This window comes from Centruroides sculpturatus, unplaced genomic scaffold (assembly GCF_000671375.1).
Source record: "Centruroides sculpturatus isolate CEXI.00-Female unplaced genomic scaffold, Cexi_2.0 scaffold699, whole genome shotgun sequence".
Taxonomy (NCBI): domain Eukaryota; kingdom Metazoa; phylum Arthropoda; class Arachnida; order Scorpiones; family Buthidae; genus Centruroides; species Centruroides sculpturatus.
The window spans coordinates 1,658-21,471 of NW_019385003.1; the positions used below are offsets into that span (position 1 = coordinate 1,658).

A 19,814-nucleotide genomic window follows, 5' to 3' on the forward strand; every position below is an offset into this window, starting at 1 on the left:
CAATATTTGACTAATTATTTAAAAAATGCCATGTATCATATATCCAAACAAGAAATTACTTTGAGGAAGTTAACTTTGTTCAAATTAATCTGATCAGAGTTACACCCAGAATTTGAAAATATCCTTCAGATGAAACTTTATCTATCACTCAAAGAAATTAAAAGAAAAAATAAAAAACATTCAATGTAATAAGTTTCATATTATTTAAGTAATAGAAATGAATTATACAATTAAAATTTTTTGTCTGAATTGGAAAAAGGAACTGCTTCAAAACTTTTAGTATGAAAAAATAATTAAAACAACGCAGCTGCTTTCTTAAGGAGATAGAGTGTATATTAGTTTAGTGTAACTATATATATATATTAGAATATATTAGTATTAGTAAAAAACTGGAGCTTACTGTTTTTGTTCTGCTTCCATTAGACTCAACATCACTAGAAAATCGGGTGCAACATAATGATCTTCTTCCAACAATAAAACGGGTCCCGAATGATTTCTTGTTATAAATAAAACATCCATTACATGATTCATCTGAAGTTATTAAAAGAAATTTGTTATTAGTATTAAAGATACTAAACTCAAACATAATATTAACTGTATATATAATCAATATCAAGAAATACTGATTGCATACACAATGTTGGTTGTCCATGCTGTGTAAAGACGTTTACAGGAATTATTTAGAGGATGGTTTATAAGATACAGTAGAGCGTCAATTATCTGAAAGTCAATTATCCGAAAGAATTCCAGTCGCAAATTTAAATTTTTGCCAATGCTGTGGCACTGCAATCTTTGGCTATGTCTTGGGCTACTCAAATATTTTACGTTTTTGATACTAAATTAACTTCTGAAGTATAATTTTTTATTGTTTTTATATTTTTCAATATATTTATTTTGTTTGTACAAAATAAAAAAATAATTTTTAACGATACAATAGTCTTTGTTAGGCTTAACATCAACGAAAATTCAACGCGAAGCGACATGCAATGGAGAAAAATTTCAACATGGGATAGGTTAATATATTTTTTTGTACATAATCGGTTATCTGAAATATCAATTTTCCGAACAACCCCAGTCCCCAATTGATTTGGATAATCAACGCTCTACTGTACTTACCAACTTAAAATGCAATTTAAATACTTTAGTGTGTCAGAAAATTATGTGTCAGAAAATTATAAAAGTGTGCTTATTATGGAGAAAATTGCATTGAAAATTGATAAGTAGCTTTTGAATACACTAACTCAGAAAATTCCAATAAATAAGTGTTACTAGTAAGCATACCAGAAATTATACGAATAAAATAGAAATTATAGAATTTTAGTAATTAAACTAGTCAGTGACAAATTCATTGCATGCAGACATTTTAATGTTGTTAAGGATTGCCATCATAATATATCCAAAATCTAGGCCAGAAAAGTCCTACCATATATGGATTTTTTTGATATTGAACTACTAATGTTTATATGATATCATTTTGTGAGAAGAAAAAAAATGTCACAAAGAATGAATGATATCTGCATAACAAAAAAGGGTTAAAGTGAAAGTCATATTATGCTAGTCTCTCTTTTGTTTCTGGCCATTTATTTATTTATTGGTTTATTGGAATATATCATATATCAAATTAAACCAAAATTAGTGAATTGTGAATTATATAGACATTGTATCATTTACTTTCAACATTTTGTGTTTATTTTATTTAGTCTGTGCTAAATTTTAAGGTTTGGATTAAAAATACTATATATGTATAAACAATAAATCCACTAATTCAATATTTAAATAATGCCGCCGAACAATAGCCTAATAATCTGGCAGATTGTTTGGCATCAAAAATAATATGTTCAAAGTATTAATGCATTTCTAATAAAATTCACAAATTCTGCATCCAATTGTATAATATGATCATAGAAATTTTGCGAACATTCAATACGTGATATAGCAATAAGTATATTTGATTTTCAAATTTGGTGCACCAACTTTAGTGCAACCTAGTAAATTGATTAACATAAAGTTAATCAATTTACTAGGTTGAGGCAATGATCCCAAGATTTCAATTCACAGACTAGTGCTGTTATTAAATAAAGGAACAGAAGGTAAAAACATATTATAGAAAATAAATTCATAACTTTATTACATAAAAGTAATTACAGTATATGTTTAGTATAATATTAAATGCAAACTATTAAAATTATAATCTATAATCTTTTTGACTAAATATATTCAAATTAATGAAAAAGAAAATTGGTTTTTAATTATAATAATTAAATTTTCTAACTAAAAAAACAATACATACCTTCCACCACCAATGATGCTTAGTTTGAGTGAATTTTGCTTCTCTGTAATGTCCATACAGATCAGGATATTTGGCATTGTTACAGTTTTTTTTTAAAGCTCTAAAAGTTTGTAAAAAAAACAAAGTTTGAAAATTTTATTAAATGATGATCATATATATCATATAATAGTAACATTTCAAATAATTTTACTGAATTAATATAGGCCTATACTATTGAATCACATTGAAAATACAGTACTTGTTTAGTTTTGCAGTCTTTGTAACATTTGTTCTATGATGATTTTTAATCAGAATAAAATGAATAAATGCTTGCAACAATGCATGACTATAAAGTTTAATTTTTCAAATGTTCCAAAACAATGCTTCCGGAGGGCAGAAATAGGAGAGTCTGGATGTCTATTTAACAAAGTCTTGGTATCTTATTGATTCTTAAAGGAAATTCTTAACTTGAAATGAATGGATCTTGATGATCTTGTATAGAAACTTTCAAAATTAACTGATGCATTATAATTCAAAGAATTAATATATCACACAGCATTACAAAGTAAATTTCTACAATTATATTATTATTTTTAAAAATAATTTAATCTATATGCCACTACATTATATTTTTAAGATTTATATTGAGGTATATCTGGTAATCAGATAATTGATTCATTCCAATGTCAGTTATTCAATTCCAACTATTTATTCTAATGAATACTTATTATGTTTCTTACATGTAAACAGAAGTGTGTAGAATTAGTTTATTAGTAAATCTTGTTTTATTTTATTAGGTAATTATTACTCAAAATTACAGCACTGACATATCATCCATTAAAGAAAAATTCTACACTTCAAACTTTCTTTTATACAAGTAATTTCTTCAGAAGCTTCATTTAAGTAGAATTTTTCTTTTTTAATGTCTTCAGCACTAAATCTTTAGTCATTCTACTTTTTCATTTAAGTTTTTTAAGTACTTTTTGGATACTGAAGTTATGTTACTTACTAATTTGTCAATACAGTATGATCTTGACAATCCAGCCATTCACTAGTTTAACACATCCAGTAATCTAACACTAGTTGACTTTGTTAAGTTAATGGCCAAGTCTTACAACCTTCCCATTAGTTCAAACTCCTTACTAAATTTGAATGCTTTCCCACTAAATGCCGTATGATATCAAGCCCAAGCTTAAATGCTCGAGCTTCGGCACAATATTAAAGATTGTTAGGCTTGCCATCTTAGAATGCTTGAAAGAGGTACAGTTTCCCAAAATTTTCCACCAAAAATACTGTACTGTACAGTACATCTCACTAAATTTGGTAGAAATCCACCCAACTTGGAAAAATTGATTACTTGTGCTTGATTATTTTGATCAGTAGTCTAACTTGTGTTTTGCTGCATCGTTAACATTTTACTCTAGGCTGGCAACTCCTTTACGTTTCATTGAAATCGCCTTACTTCCAATAGTCCAGCAATCTCTTTAAGCTGACATGGTCAAGTCCCATATATACTGGATTACTAAGATCATACTGTGGTTTAACTGACACAAAATGTTTTTTCTTAGTTATTTCATATAAATACAGCTGTGTGGTGTAAATACACCATGTATATGTAAAATATTGAAATATAATTTAATCAAATATCAATCTGTTTTAGAATTTTAGTGGTCCCAATCAAGTTTCCGTAGGCATAAAAACAAATAAATAGACAGTTTTTTAGTTATTGAGCATCCAAGATGCAAAAAGAAAACATAATTCACACATGTCGTGAAATCCTAAATATTTTTTATTTCAAAATAAAGTGGTATGTGTGAGAGTCGAATGTGATGAAGGGCCCTTTTGTTTGACGTTTGTTCTAGGAAAATTTTAGAGAGACAAAATGAAAAAAATTTATCAATCTATCAAAAAAAAAAAACAAGTCTGTGGGAAACAGTTTTAATTGTCAAAGACAATTAAAACTGTTTCCCACAGACTTGTTTCCTTGTAGGAGGTAACACATTCAATTTGTCACCCAGAACCCACGAGCGAAATTTTGACTATTGGTCTCGATGTACTAAAAATTCTAGCAAAGTCATGGGAAAAACCCAAGAAAAGCCCCCTAATAAAAAGAAAGAGGGGAGGACAAGCGAAGCAGTTGTCATCAACTCGATTTCTAAGGTGTGTGGGTTCTGAACCATTGTAAAAAGTTGTCACCAGTTTCTCTAGTGAGTTATCCAGCATCTCCCTGAGCTTCAATCATCAGATACCAGTGGATTATACAGATTCATCATTCTTTTACATTATCAATTCATCCTTATGGATTTTGTTCTACAGATGGCTGAAAATCTATTGTGCACTTGGAGTAAGAACTGCCCTCAAGAACCTTCTCCCATTTGACCCAGTTGGCTTGCACCATGTCAAGATTCTCGACAAGGTATTTATCGAGGTGCGTATCTCACGTAAACTCTCTCTCTCACAACCACTAGATTAATAGGCTAAATATACATATATATATCAGGATAGATATATGTATATCAGGACATATCAGGATATATATATATCCTGATATGTCTATTGTAGTGTATCATGTACTCCTTTCTGTTGAAATTAAATTGTTATTGATTGTTAATCTGGTATCTGAGTGATTCACTTCTGATACACTGTCTCTCAATCCTCCTCCATCTTGAATCCGATCGCCTGCACATGTGACCGCTCGCATGAATTCCGAATTTGAGGTCGTTAAGGTTTCTGTGTCTTTCTGTGTCTATACTAGAAGACACAGTAGTGTCAGTCCTGACGAGGCACTAAAGAAGTGCCGACCCTCTGGTCACGTTTTCAAGCATTATTGATGTTCTGCAATAGATGACTGCAAGTTATGAATATTCTAACCAGATATATTACAAGAGTGATCTTAAAAATCCTTCACATATTTGAACAGTGATAAGTTTGTCAGAATTTTCATCTCCATTTATTCAAGCCATTTTCTGTGAAAAAAATTCATTGCAAACAGTTTCTGAAAGCTGTATCAATCTATTTTAGAATTATGGAAGTTAATAACAAAGAATTATCAATTATTTTCTCATTTGTTCTACCTCAATATAAATTCCTTTTATATTAAGATATTAGACAATACAAAAGCAAAGAAAAAACAATAATATGGGGATTTACCAACAAAGAACAAAAAAAAAAAAAAACAAATACCTATTTATTCAATAATTTATCATCCCAAAATGTTCTAACAGACTTTTCAACCATTATTAAGTCTTGGTTAGTGAAGTGAATCTCTTGCCAGAAGAGCTCCCATGCATTGTACAGTGCAGCATTGTACAAAAACAAATGGTGTAAGAATCAAACTCATGTGGAAAGATAAAGTGGTGGACATCAATAACATTTGAAAACATATTGCCTTATATTTGGAAATGATAAGGATTTAAGGATTCACAACATATGCACAGATTACCATATATTTCCGCAGATAAGACAAGGTATAAATTTTTGTCAAAGTTTTATAGTTTTAACATATATCTGTCCTATAAGACGACCCCAAACTATCAATGGCCTATGAATTTAGTTTAGATCAGCAATCATCTGGACAATAATACTGTATAGCATATATAGAATTATGTCCTATTTGTAATTTTTCGAGTGAACAAATTTTATTTTCTTGCATCTGGCAGTACTGCCTTGCTATTGTTGCAAACATTCACACTGATTCAGGCATTTGGGTAATAACCTTGACTATTCACAAAAAGTCATATGGGCTATTCTATTTTGTGGACATACTCTACTCTCTACCAGTAAATAATTGCAGTTTGTCGGTTTTTTATAATGGTTTTAAATTTATATAAATTTCAATCTATTTTTTTTTGTATCTGCCCTATAAGATGACCCCGGATTTTGGGGACCATTTTTTATGATTCAACTATCATGTTATCTGCGGGAAAAATATACGGTATGCCATTTTTGCATCTCAGATGCTCAATAATTCAAAACCTTTCATTTTTTAACTTCATGTCTATTGAGATTTTTGATCATGCCACTAGAACTACAAAATATCAAAAAGATTAGTCCAAATCCACTGGCACCCTTAAGGTTTGTGTAGGGTTCTTTCCTTGAAAGAACAAATTATTTAAAAATTAGAGAATTAACTCTAATGATAAAAATAGGTAATTGACTAACAATTAAAATGCCATGATTTCTGATTTTTTAAAATTTTCTGCCTCATGTCTCTTCTTTTTTCAATTATAAGTTATTCAGTATTTATTTATTGAATGCAAAAAAAAAAAAAAAAAAAGTTTCATCAAAAATCAGTTTGTAATGGAGTTACTAATCCAAAAACCCAATATTTTACCTTTATAGTAACTTTTCATCTAAATCATTAAATGTCTGTGTAGTAAACCACATCACAAATAAAACAAATGCACTTATTTTCCTATTTTGTTGTTAATCCATATTTATATTCATGATATTAACATACTGTTGTAAATTTAGTATTATTACTGTATTTTCACAGAATGACTGGCATACCGATCTATCCAGAGAAAACATGAAATCAGATATATCTGTATGATAAAAACTGGCATACTGGTTTATCCCAGGGAAATACCAGCATGCCAGTTTAAGTGAGATTATACATTCCTCTCTAGAGGGCCTATTAAAAAAAAAAACAAGTTACGTCACATAAAAACAAACAAGTTTTTATTCTAAAACTGTAAAACTGTCAGCATTACGTCAAAAACTACGATTATACATTTAATTTCATTTTGTCTTCTTTCTAATTATGTAAAATACTCTTGGAATTCAGAAAGTGCTTTTTTTTATGTATATTTTATTGTTATTTGATTCGAAAATGCAAAAATACACATATTAAATTTAAGAAACTCACTGTAAATTATCTTAGCTTACACTTTTTAACATCAGTTTTTTGTGAAATTTGAGAGGAAGGTATTATTTTTAAGGTAGATAGTCAGTATAGCCTACACTAACTATTACTACTACTTTTAATGTCAATAAGTCATTAATTGTTTTATTGTCTTGTGAACAAAAACTCTTCCTGATTTTTAAGTCAGTCAAATTACAATGTTATTATTTTATTGTACTACGAAGAATGTTTATTTAATGTTTAATTAACAACTAGTTTTGTTAGATATGATTAATTTTATATTTTAGTCACAGTTTAACCGGAATGGTCTCCCCCTTTTATGTGGCATAGTCTATTATAAGAATCTTGTGTGTCAAACCATAATTTTTTATCTCAAATTAATGTGTATTTCATGAAAAATATAAGGGTTCAAATATATTTTAAATGTTTACATTTATAAAAACATTTACATTTTGTTACATGACTATTATCACATGCTTCACTTTAACATTATTATTTGTAAGAAAAACATTAAAAATATTGCATTTTTTACATGTTTTATTTTATTTATTAAAATTTATTTTATGTTCAATAAAGTTTAGCTATTGAATAAAGCATTAGAGATATGAAGTGTCTACCAGCAAACATGGTCTACATTGTTGTGGCAATGTGGCCATCCATATGGTTTAGTGCTTTATGAAATATGTATTTTAAATTTAAAGTTAGCAAGTTATTACTTCTTTGCTGAACATAATTGTTGGAAGTAAATCCAACAATTACGTTCAGCAGACATCCAAAAAATGTTGTTGCTGCTATTATCTTTCTTCTACATTAAGTTGCCATACTTTGAACAAGTCATTAACAAAACTATTCAATACAGTGTCTTTAAGTTAAATCAAGTATAACCAGTAATGATTTTCATGAAAGTAAAAATGATACATCTACCAAAAAAACCCCTGAATTTTTTGCATTTCTTAATGTTTCAAGCTGCCTCGAGTCTAAAACTGTAAAAATATGGGGTCATTTTTTGATCAATCATCATACTTTCCCTCTGTTACAAATAACAAGCCAGGAAAGTAATACTGGGTCTTCCAAAATGAATACTACTATTTTAAATTATTTTAATTATGTTAATTATTATCTGAGAAGTATATGACACATACCATTTGGTAAAGTAACCATATCATTTTCTTCTGAACATTGATACTATGCAGATCATTCAATCTAACAGAACTAAATGTGTTGTGTTTTTAGGTCTGCAACTTTTATTATGAAACAATTTTTGATAAAAATATTTTCAATTTTTCTGACATAACTTTCTAATGTAGTCACAACCAAGAACCAAATTAGATTTTAATCAATTATTATTCACTTTACTTTTAATATGTCAATGCTTATTGATTAACTTATGGCTCTAACTTTTGATCCTTGGTTTTGAAAACAGACACTAAACTATTATTCTTATTCCACTTTGTGCTAGGTATTTACAGAATTATCATGATATATCACTGCTAAATATGTAAATCTTTTTGGAAAGCAATTTTAAAAATAAAATTGAACAAATGAAAAACTCCAAAAAACATTCCACTTTTTTTTTACTGGATTTAAGGTTTTCTTTAGTATTAATCTTAAATTAAATAACTGCCAAATAAACTGGCCCAAAGCAAGCACCATTATTGTAATTTTGAATGTAAATTATATATATATATATATATATTAAATTTATACAGTGATACATTGTACTTCAAATGTTCCAGAGTTTAAATGCTAAATTTGAGAAAAATTCAACAGAGTTCAAATGATGTTTTCTATGTTTGAATTACAAATGCAATGAAAAAATGCACTCACAGTGTAAATGCTGTCTGTTGTGCACCCAGTCATCTTTTGTTGTGGAAGCAACAAAGTCTAAGAGAAAGATTGCAGTACTGATGATTAGGTATAAAGGAACTTATCACAAAGCATGAAAGCAATACACATGCGGCAGATCTGGCAGTCATGTTTAAGATGCCACATGTCAACAGTGTGCAACATTATTAAAAACAAGGAAGCAATAAAAGCAGCAAATGTGGCTAAAGGTATGATGATGTTGACCTCTGGGAGATTGCATGTTATCAAGGAGACAGAAAAACTCCTCCAAATAATCCTTTAGGATATAATATCAGAAGCAATTGGCTTTTGATATTATCTCCTAAAGGATTATTTGTGAAAAAGCCAAGCAGCTGCATTGTGACCTTAAGAAATGGGACATCACCACTCCTAACTAAGTTTGTACAGTAAATGCAATTTTCACTTTATTATACAGTATAGTAGAGCATCGATTATTTGAATATCGATCAACTGAAACGTCAATTAACCAAAAGCTTTCCAGTTGGCAAATTTAAATTTCCGCTGGTGCTGTGGCACTGCAATCTTTGGTAATGTCTTGGGCTACCCCAATATTATTTTTGTTGGTGTCTGTGTTTTAGTTGGCAGCACTGGCGTGACCATGAGAGGGTACTTAAGGATGTGCCAGGATTTGAACAAATTTCAACATGGGATAGGTTAATATAATTTTTCATACATAATCAGTTATCCGAAAAATAGATTTTCCGAACAACCCCAGTCCCCAATTGATTTGGATAATTGATGCTCTACTGTATTTATATATTTTTATTTATTGTTTTCATGCTTCAATTTATTATTTGAGGCATTTAATTGTGTTACTTTACCTTAAATTCTGTGTATTTGTTGTTTATTGGAATGAGTATTGTTTAGGGTCTGGAGAACATTAATTCACTTTACATTATTTGTAATGGGGAAAACTGATTTGGACTTCAGACAATTCATAGTTTGAATAGTCTCCTGTAACAAATTAAATTTGAAGTACAAGGCACCACTATATATTTAAAATGATATATAATTATTATATTAGATAAAAAAAAAACAAAGTAATTAATTTACAATATTGATTTATTTTTAGTGAAAAATTAATATATCTGAAACTTTAAGGATAGCTGGCCTCACTTGATCACCAATAAAAAAAATGTTCAAGCAGAAACTAACTTGTTATAGGAAACAACAGTATTGTCAAAAGAGGATGACATATGCATTACCAAAAATAGGCAAAATTTCAAAATAATATAGAAGTTTAAGCAAACAAACATCAAAGTTTAGTCTAAACACCAATCGTATGCTGAAAATCTATCGGGCTAGTTTAAGGCTAATTACTAAATCAATTACGTAACCAATTTGGCTCTAGAGGTAAGCGTTAGGCGCCATCTCTTATTAACATTAATAATTATAAAGAAATAAATTAATTTTAATAATTTAGAACCGCTGAGAGAAAAAAAAAGTGCTGTGTGGGACGTGGGCACTGAATGTGTCCCCAGCTGGCGTTGTAACAACCGTCAATGGTTATATAGTTAGCTTATATACGCTGGAAGAGGAGATTGGACTGGAGGTCCGGATAGCGTAACTGGCAACGCATCTGCACGGTAAGCAGGAGTTGTGGGTTCGAGTCCTGCTCCGGGCCGATTTTTTCTCCCAGCGATTCTAAATTATTTAAATTAATTAATTTATTTATAATTATTAATGTTAATAAGAGATGGCGCCTAACGCTTACCTCTAGAGCCAAATTGGTTACGTAATTGATTTAGTAATTAGCCTTAAACTAGCCCGATAGATTTTCGACATACGGTTGATGTTTAGTTATGTTATATATCAGGTTTAGCAATGTTTGTACAATGTCATGAATGTGCTAAGCATCATAAAATAATGTATTCTATTTAACTATTATTCATTTCATATAAGTAGAAATGCAATCTTTATTAAGAGAATAAATGCTAGTTTTATCAATTTTATTGTCATTATTTTGCCAACTGTAAAGACAGTAAATGTGCAGAACAGAATAAAACTCATTAAAACAGCCTCACAATTATAATTATTAAAATACGTGGGGGCTTCAAAAAGTTTGTGGAAAAAGTCCATAACTAACAATTGTTTGGAAGGATTTTGATTTCAATGCACCTGAATATTCTTGTACCAACGTGTTATAACATGTTCAAACAGGAACCCTTAAATGCAGGTGAGAACACAGCATCATCAGTTGAAAGTCAGGCACCATTCAAGCAACATAGAATCCACCAAAATCAAAACCAGAACAAACATAAAGTTTATGGTGAAACTTGGTTGGGAGAATAGGCAAATCATTGATGCTCTAGAACAAGTTTATGGTGATAATGCTCCAAAGAAGTCAACAACCTATGTAAAGTACTATATTATTTTTCCGACTTTCCAACGATTATCGACACTAATGTGTGCCGGAAATAGCCGTTCCCTAACGGGTACTTTACGCGGATTCGCGTTAGTGTGCCAGGCCTGGACTTTAAGCGTGCACTGAATTAAATAATGACAAAGTTTGTCAATAACAAAATCAAATATTTAATTAAACTTCTAGTAATAAACTATATACAGTATTTAGTAAAAATCAAACAATAATTTATTCAATGAAATTCAACAAGAATCAATCCAACAAACTCAAATCAATCTATTTCTAACTTAATTCTATTCCCCTTTGGATTTGACAAAATCAAAGAATTAACTTATAAACAATAATTCTTATAATTTAAAGATCCTAATCGTCACCTCAATATACTAGGAACCTATTTCCTCAAACTCTCAAGACTTTCTATAATCGNAATATTTGATTTTGTTATTGACAAACTTTGTCATTATTTAATTCGGTGCACGCTTAAAGTCCAGGCCTGGCACACTAACGCGAATCCGCGTAAAGTACCCGTTAGGGAACGGCTATTTCCGGCACACAGTAGTGTCGATAATCGTTGGAAAGTCGGAAAAATAATATAGTACTTTACAATACTACTATTTTAAATTATTTTAATTATGTTAATTATTATCTGATAAGTATATGACACATACCATTTGGTAAAGTAACCATATCATTTTCTTCTGAACATTGATACTATGCAGATCATTCAATCTAACAGAACTAAATGTGTTGTGTTTTTAGGTCTGCAACTTTTATTATGAAACAATTTTTGATAAAAATATTTTCAATTTTTCTGACATAACTTTCTAATGTAGTCACAACCAAGAACCAAATTAGATTTTAATCAATTATTATTCACTTTACTTTTAATATGTCAATGCTTATTGATTAACTTATGGCTCTAACTTTTGATCCTTGGTTTTGAAAACAGACACTAAACTATTATTCTTATTCCACTTTGTGCTAGGTATTTACAGAATTATCATGATATATCACTGCTAAATATGTAAATCTTTTTGGAAAGCAATTTTAAAAATAAAATTGAACAAATGAAAAACTCCAAAAAACATTCCACTTTTTTTTTACTGGATTTAAGGTTTTCTTTAGTATTAATCTTAAATTAAATAACTGCCAAATAAACTGGCCCAAAGCAAGCACCATTATTGTAATTTTGAATGTAAATTATATATATATATATATATATATATATTGTATACATATATTAATTCATCACCATATGATCTACATAGTTGTAAAGAACCAGCTATATAGAGTTCATACAACTGATCTTTATGTCAAGTTAATCATTAATATATCTCACGACCTACTCTATAAGAGGATAAACTCTATGAACTCTGAAAACAATTGCATTATATAGAGTTCACCTTATAGCAATTGTAATCTACTTCACCTCCTATAGAAGTTTCTCTCACTGTGTCAAAAGCTAAATGGTTATAAGTAATCAAAAATATATTCTTGAAAAATGTATCAAATGATAGATCAAAATAACTTTAAAACTCCTAAACAATATAAGAACACATTGAGAAATAATTTTAAATACAAAATTCAACAAAAACAAAATCAATTTTAGTATAGAAAAAATTACTTTTTATTATTAAAAATATAAACTAATTTAGCCTTTAAAAAGGACATCATAAAATGTTTTTAATAGGATAAAAATTTTTAAAACTATAAATTGCTTCGTCATCAAAAACTTTCAATTATCGTACTTTAATAGATTAGAATGCTAGATGTTAAGAGTTTACAATGCTTTAATTATGAAATAAAAAAATAACTTAAAATTAAATTGAAAGAAATATTTTTAAATTGAATTAAAAACTGATTTTTTTTCCCCTCAAATTAAAACTTCTGGATTTTTATATTTTTCAAAAGCACTAAACAGGAAAATTTCTTATTTCCAAATTCATGAACAACTCTTAGCATTAAAAATAGTGACTTAACTTTTTAAATTAAATATGACATTAATTTTTCTATAATGTAATTTTACTTCTCGTTTATTTCTATGTTTTCATGCCAAAATGAAAAAATCCCTAATGTTCTAACCTACTCTGCACTTATGTACCATCAATTCACAATGGTTATCACATATTTAAAAAAAAATTTGCATTTTTAGAATTTATTTTAGTTGTTAAAACTTTAATTGGAATATATATTTAAGTCATCATCAAATTTACTTATTATCATTAGTAATTTTATATTATATAGAAATTTGTATATAATACTTACCTTACAAAAATCGATCTGTTGAATTAAAGCATTGATCTCGGGATCGAATAAATCGTGACTAAATATTAATAAAGTCTGTCCGATTCCTTCGGCCTGTCGTAACGATTCGATAAGAGCATACAGATACTGTCCTCTATTATGAACTTGAACAACGATAACAACATCTTTATACAGCAAAGGTCCAAATTTCTGTATATTTAAAACTTTTTGTTCTTTATTTATTTCTTGTATTATTTTTTTTAATTCATATAATGAGGATGGCATAGTATGATTAACAGAGTTTATGATTGCACTAAAATTCGCAAAGAAAGCACTATCCAATTCTCCGTATTTTGCATTGCGGTACAAGAAATCTGGTTTGTAACTAACTATTCGTAGCTGCAGCCATAAGAAAGAGACTATAAATAAAAGAAGCGCAGTCTTCACAACCTGAGTTAGATGTCGGCGCAATAATGCAGTACACAACCGCGCCGTGGCCATTCTTTCATCTCATCTGCAAAAAAGAAAACGATTATTGGGTAAGATAAAATAATTACTTAGAAAGAAAAAGTTACTTCAATATAACTTTAATTATCATTTTATGAAAGTAGTCTTCCTTAATTTAGATTGGAGAACAAGCACTACTCATATAATAAATAACAGCTGTTTATATAATTATCTTAACTATTGAATCTATTAACGTTGATAAATAAAGTACATGTTTAAAAAGATTAAACAGCTGCAGCTTTTCTTGATTAAATTACATACCAAATGCTTTAAAATATTCTATAAATATTCCATGTTAATTGAATTTATTATGTATAAAATGAACAAAAGTATTACTTTAAAATTACATTACATTAATTTAATCAATATTTATGATAAATTATTAATAACTAACTTAAATAAATTTACAGCAAATTACAATTTTCCATAAATTTATTCAAGTTAATTATTAAACATACTTAACACAGAATAAGTGCCAACCGTACCATATTATTTAATAAAATATTAATTTCAATTATCGGAAAACTATGTTTAATGAATACAAAACAATAGGCTATATAGTTGGACCGCATATAGTAATTACGTATTTAAACAATTAATAAATACATATATAAAACTATTTTTATAATATAAATGATATTAGAACACCATTAAAATCATCAATCTAGTTAATATAATAATTTAGAAAATAATAAATCATCATAAAAATTACATTATTACATCTAATTTTTATGATAACACAATCTTAAATATTAATAAAGATATAAAAGTTTATATATTCACGGCCTGCTCATCCATCCGTTCATCTGGAAGATTTCTGAGAAACTACAAGAATTAGACCCAAGATTTTTAGGAATTAAAGAATTGTATTAGATGTAATCTCCTTGTAGAACTTTGTATTGAATTACACACCCATTTACACAACCTCTAGTATTATGTTACAACAATTTCTAACTGCATTGCATCACGCATGTTTAGTATCACCGGTATACCCTACATTCTCAAAAGTAAAAGTCATAGTGTATTGAGTCAGAATTTTCTATTTTACATAAATATTCATAAAATAACTTTATACATGTATAAAGCTGCATTTATACTGTATGTAAAATGTAAAAAGATATCATTACAGCTAATATTTTTTAAAAATTATATCAAACTTTTACATAATGCTACATACAATTTTTAACTACCGTTAGTCAGATTTGATAGGCTCTTTGCAGCAATTTATTCACTTTTATTATACAGTTACATTAAAAGTTTGGTTTAAATCTTCTGCTTTAAGTTACATTAAATAAAGCAATTCACATAAGATGGATCGAAAACTAAGAAAAAAAAAAAAATGTATTTAGAACATAAATCCTAATTCATAAATAATGTGTCTGTTTAGAGCCATAGAAAACGTTTCCTTTTAATATGATTTTGTCATTTCACCTGAGATTTTGGATGAAATTTTTAATAAAAGCTGGATTCAAATAGTTTGTATTTAACTTTTAACAGTTAATCGAAAAAATATAATATAAATATAATAAATTTACTTCTTAAAATGATTAATCTTAGTCCTTGTAAGTTGAAACTTAGTAAATATCCATTTTACATAGTTTATACCTTGGATGCTGTTTGCTTCTTCACTTGCTGATGTATTTGAATAAAAGGAAATTCAAACTGCTTGTCAACAAAGCCAAAAATAAGAATGAATATACTATTATTTAAATATGGTGCCAAGTTTTTTCTTTTTTCTGTTTTCAAGTGACGTATCAGCTTTTAACTACTTAGTTCACAAAACATATAAACTCTACGATAGAAATACAAACTTATCCATTATTTTGGTTAAAAATAGACTCCAAAGTAAAAAGTTTCTCATATGATGGCAAAATAACTGTTTACTGATTACAAAATGATTGAAGCATATTGACAGAATTCTTAGAATTTGGTTAAGTTGTCGCTTGAGATCAATATCTGGTCTCGATTTCTTTTGTCGAATGGATTACACTTAGATTCAATGTTATTTCCTTATTAAAAATAAATCAGCCACTTAATTATCCTTATTTTGTGAAGAGATTAAATAATTCATTTACGATAATATGAGTTACGTTTCTATCTCCCTAAGTGTCTTTGACAAAAATAAAGAAATTGACTTCTCAATAATGTAACCCTCCAAGTAATAAGTTTTTAAAAATTTACATATCAGATAAAAATAATTTATGATTTAAAAATTATTATTTCAATTTGATTTTGGAAAGATTTCACCTCCTGTTTTCATAATTTTGCTTAACTGTTTACAATCACTTAATTAAATAGAGTGAGAAGCAATCAAAATTGAAGGAGTTTATTCCTAAAATAATTTTTTCCATATGTCTTCATTATAAAATAAAAAGTATCTATTCTGTTTTTGTCTTAAAACTCTGGATTATAAAAATAGAAAATCGAAAAATTGAAATTACTTTCATTTCAATCCATAAGAATGACAAAAATAAAACTTCTATTTTTCCTCCTTAGCAATCGATCAAACATATCTTCGGAAGAATAAACTTTGTTTGGAAACAAATTAAACTTTCCTAGCCAATTCATTTTAAACTATATTTAAAATTTAGCTATAAATTTGAAATTTCAAACAGAACAGTCTAAATTTAACCTGACCTTATTTGTCATTTGCTAGTAACATATACATATATTTCATTTTGTTAAAAATAGCAGACACTGTAAGAAATTACAAAGAACTTTTAAAATTGAAAATAAAACTATAAACTTTTTGTCATTTCTTTTTAATCATAATTATCTACTTCACTTGTCAAACTTGGCATTAAACCAAAGTGACCTTACATTGTAATTTACGTAATATTCTATCAATTTCAATAAAATTACACGTAAATATATAATTATAATCATTGAACTTGAGAAACCCGATTTTGCTCGCCTCAAACTTGTTCATTTTTAAATTAATACTCGCCCTATTAGTGTATTAAATGAATTAAAATATAGATCGGAGAAGCAATGAGATGCCAATAATTAAATTAATCTTAGTGGTAATAATTAAAGTAATGGAAAATGAACTCCAGTCTCAGATAAATGTGATTTAACATATACTTACTTAAATAGTAAATTTATACTAAATAAATATGTAAAGTGTGATTTCTAACTGGTAGTTAACTAGTTTAATAACTATAAATAAATAATATCTTTAGGTTTTAATATAAACTAATATCTTTGTCTAGTTAGGCAGCCATCTTTAGGTTTTGGAATATAATATTTAAATGTGAACAGTAATATAAGTTACATATTAAATAAAAATAAATCTTCACAAGTATATAAATATTTTACAAATCAATTAATATTCAGTTAACACTATACACTTACACGCAGGCAACTTGTATATATTTGATAGTTAGAATGCAAATTCGTATTTAATTTTTACAAAGAAATTTCGATTCATCACAAAAAAATATAAAATAGCTATTCAAAAGCAAACGTAAGAAGAGTTATAAAAATAATCAGCAGGGGATACATTCAATTTATTTACTAATAGTCCACGATTCTTAAACAATATAATTGCTTATTCATCCCTCGATTTTGTTGAAAAGAACTCTTTCTACGCAGGATATTTAAATCTCGTGCAGTCGGAAGACCACTTTGATACGAGAAATCCTCTACCAATCTATCGACATCAAGAACTCGCACCAATTCTCATAAATGCATATCGTAACACGTTCCTTCGGCATTATGAACTTCAGACACAATGCATTTTTATAATGTTTTTTTATATTCTCGTTCGACTAGTTTATCTTCTCGTCTCCGAAAGTTCATAACACTGCAAGACGACTTACAATACACATTAGTAATTCCTCAACTACCAAAATATACATTTTTAGATCTTAAACGAGTTAACAATTTAAATCTGCAACATCAGCTTAAACACTATGTAACTGATATTAAGCAATGCTAAATCTAATACAAACCTAGGTTAACATATAAATGACGCCCACTTTCGGTTAATAAAATAAAATAACATTAAACATCTAACGTAGACCTCAAAATTGTAATATTCCGCCCATACCACACTGCCCCAGAAGGGGTCTAAACTTTAAAATATCTGGTCATAAATTATTCGACTGACATTCTTAGAATAAAATAATATTTTCATTGTGCAATCATTTATTTGTCATTGCCTGTAGATAATGATTAATCGAAAGAGGAGCTATTTTAGTTCGGAAATCGATAAAATAATGGACTTTAAAGTGGTTTAAACTGTATTTTTTGCCGATCAACATCGACTAAACTACACATAAACGAAAAAAATCAAGTTATGTAATTGAATACGTAAGTACGAAAGGTCAAAGAACGTTCGTTTCCAGTTACGAGCCTGTATTAGAATTTTTATATATGTATTTAATTATTTATAACTTTAGCTGGAAGCGAATAACTAGTAGCCTAAAACGGAAACTATTTAAAAAAAAAACAATCATTAAAGTTCGATAAATAAAAACACGAATAAAAAAAACAGAACGTATATGTACCGGTTCCAGTCGCCATGTTGTGTAATCAAAAGTAACAGTAGACGTCATTCTCGCGGTAGTTCCGCGCAAGCTTTTTTCGCGGGTAATAATAATAATATTTTTTCAAAAATTTAGATCAGTGACACGTTCTACAACGAACAACAAACCGAATCCTCACGTTTTAATATATAATGCGCATTTTTCTAAGTTTTACAGTAATGGGCAACGAAGCGCGGCAACGTACAATACGATTACAACGTAATGCACGCACTTAACAACGTTTCGCGTGCGTTTGGCTTAGGAAAAAACACATAAAATATGTTTTTAATGGAAATAAGATAACGAATCATTCATAATTCAGGATACACGCGACAAAGCAGTAAAAGTAATATTTATATTATGCAATCGATATATAAACATGAAGCGACGAGCGAAGCGACGTCGCCTCTATCGGTCGCGACTCTACACGAAATTTAGCAGGTTTATTAATCGTAATTTAATTTGTCGACTGTTCGGAATAAACAAATGTTTTATTTCTGTTATAATTTCGTAATTAGATTTTGAAGTTCGGGTAAATTAACAAGGGAAACGGAGAGGGACGTCTCGAAAACAAGATGGCTGCGGCCCACGGTGCAATTTGTTTACTTTTGCCGTTTCGTTATTTTAAATGGATAAACTTTCGTAACATCTTATCGTAGTGACTTTATTATAACGATTCGGTCGAAATTAGCGATCGCATATTTAAAATCGTTTATAAACTCGTATAACGAGAAGAAATTTCGATATAAAGACTATTTTCTCGAATCTAATACATTCTAAATGAGAAAATCGAAAGTTAAAACTTACTAGAGAATGAATAAACGATAAAAAGTCCATTTTCTTCTTGTAAACGTCTTTAAGAACAGCTGTTTAAAGTCAATAGTGACCTTTTTTTTTTATTATTATTTAGCCGTGGCCTAACCGGACGACGAAAGCAACATCCTCTCCACCGCTTCCATTTCCCTAAAACCGCGCCCTCTTACATCCATTGATGAAATCGAGATGGCAACTTCTCCCTCTTTCGACATTCGCTCGAGTTCCGTCAAGCGTTCATAAGATAGAAATTTGCCTTTATTAATAACTTTCGACCGTTTTAAATAATTTTAAAACACTCGACTGGAAAAAATAGTTACGTAACTAGGCGAAATTTATTTTATATCGTAGCGTGGGAAT

At 28.6% G+C, this 19,814-nt stretch overlaps 1 protein-coding gene across 1 annotated transcript; it reads right to left on the reverse strand.

Moving 5' to 3' along the window:
- Nucleotides 1-392: 392 nt before the first annotated feature.
- LOC111633246 (alpha-1,6-mannosyl-glycoprotein 2-beta-N-acetylglucosaminyltransferase-like) lies at nt 393-19,740 on the reverse strand. Its single transcript, XM_023377782.1, has 5 exons — nt 19,449-19,740; nt 13,558-14,119; nt 2,529-2,629; nt 2,291-2,390; nt 393-531 (listed from the first exon to the last, which is right to left on the reverse strand). The coding sequence occupies exons 2-5, from the start codon at nt 14,104-14,106 to the stop codon at nt 397-399; spliced, it is 885 nt and encodes a 294-aa protein (XP_023233550.1). The 5' UTR covers nt 14,107-14,119; nt 19,449-19,740; the 3' UTR covers nt 393-396.
- Nucleotides 19,741-19,814: the final 74 nt, after the last annotated feature.

Excerpts from the sequence above, each read along its gene's own strand:
- LOC111633246 (XM_023377782.1), bottom strand. The coding sequence starts at position 14,106 with ATGGCCACGGCGCGGTTGTGTACTGCATTATTGCGCCGACATCTAACT. Across the intron at positions 2,630-13,557 it reads TAAGTAAATTTGATGATGAC|ATTAAACTTTATAGTCATGC; the intron begins TTAAATATATAT and ends AACATTTGAAAA. Across the intron at positions 532-2,290 it reads AGCATCATTGGTGGTGGAAG|ATGAATCATGTAATGGATGT; the intron begins GTATGTATTGTT and ends TAATAACTTCAG.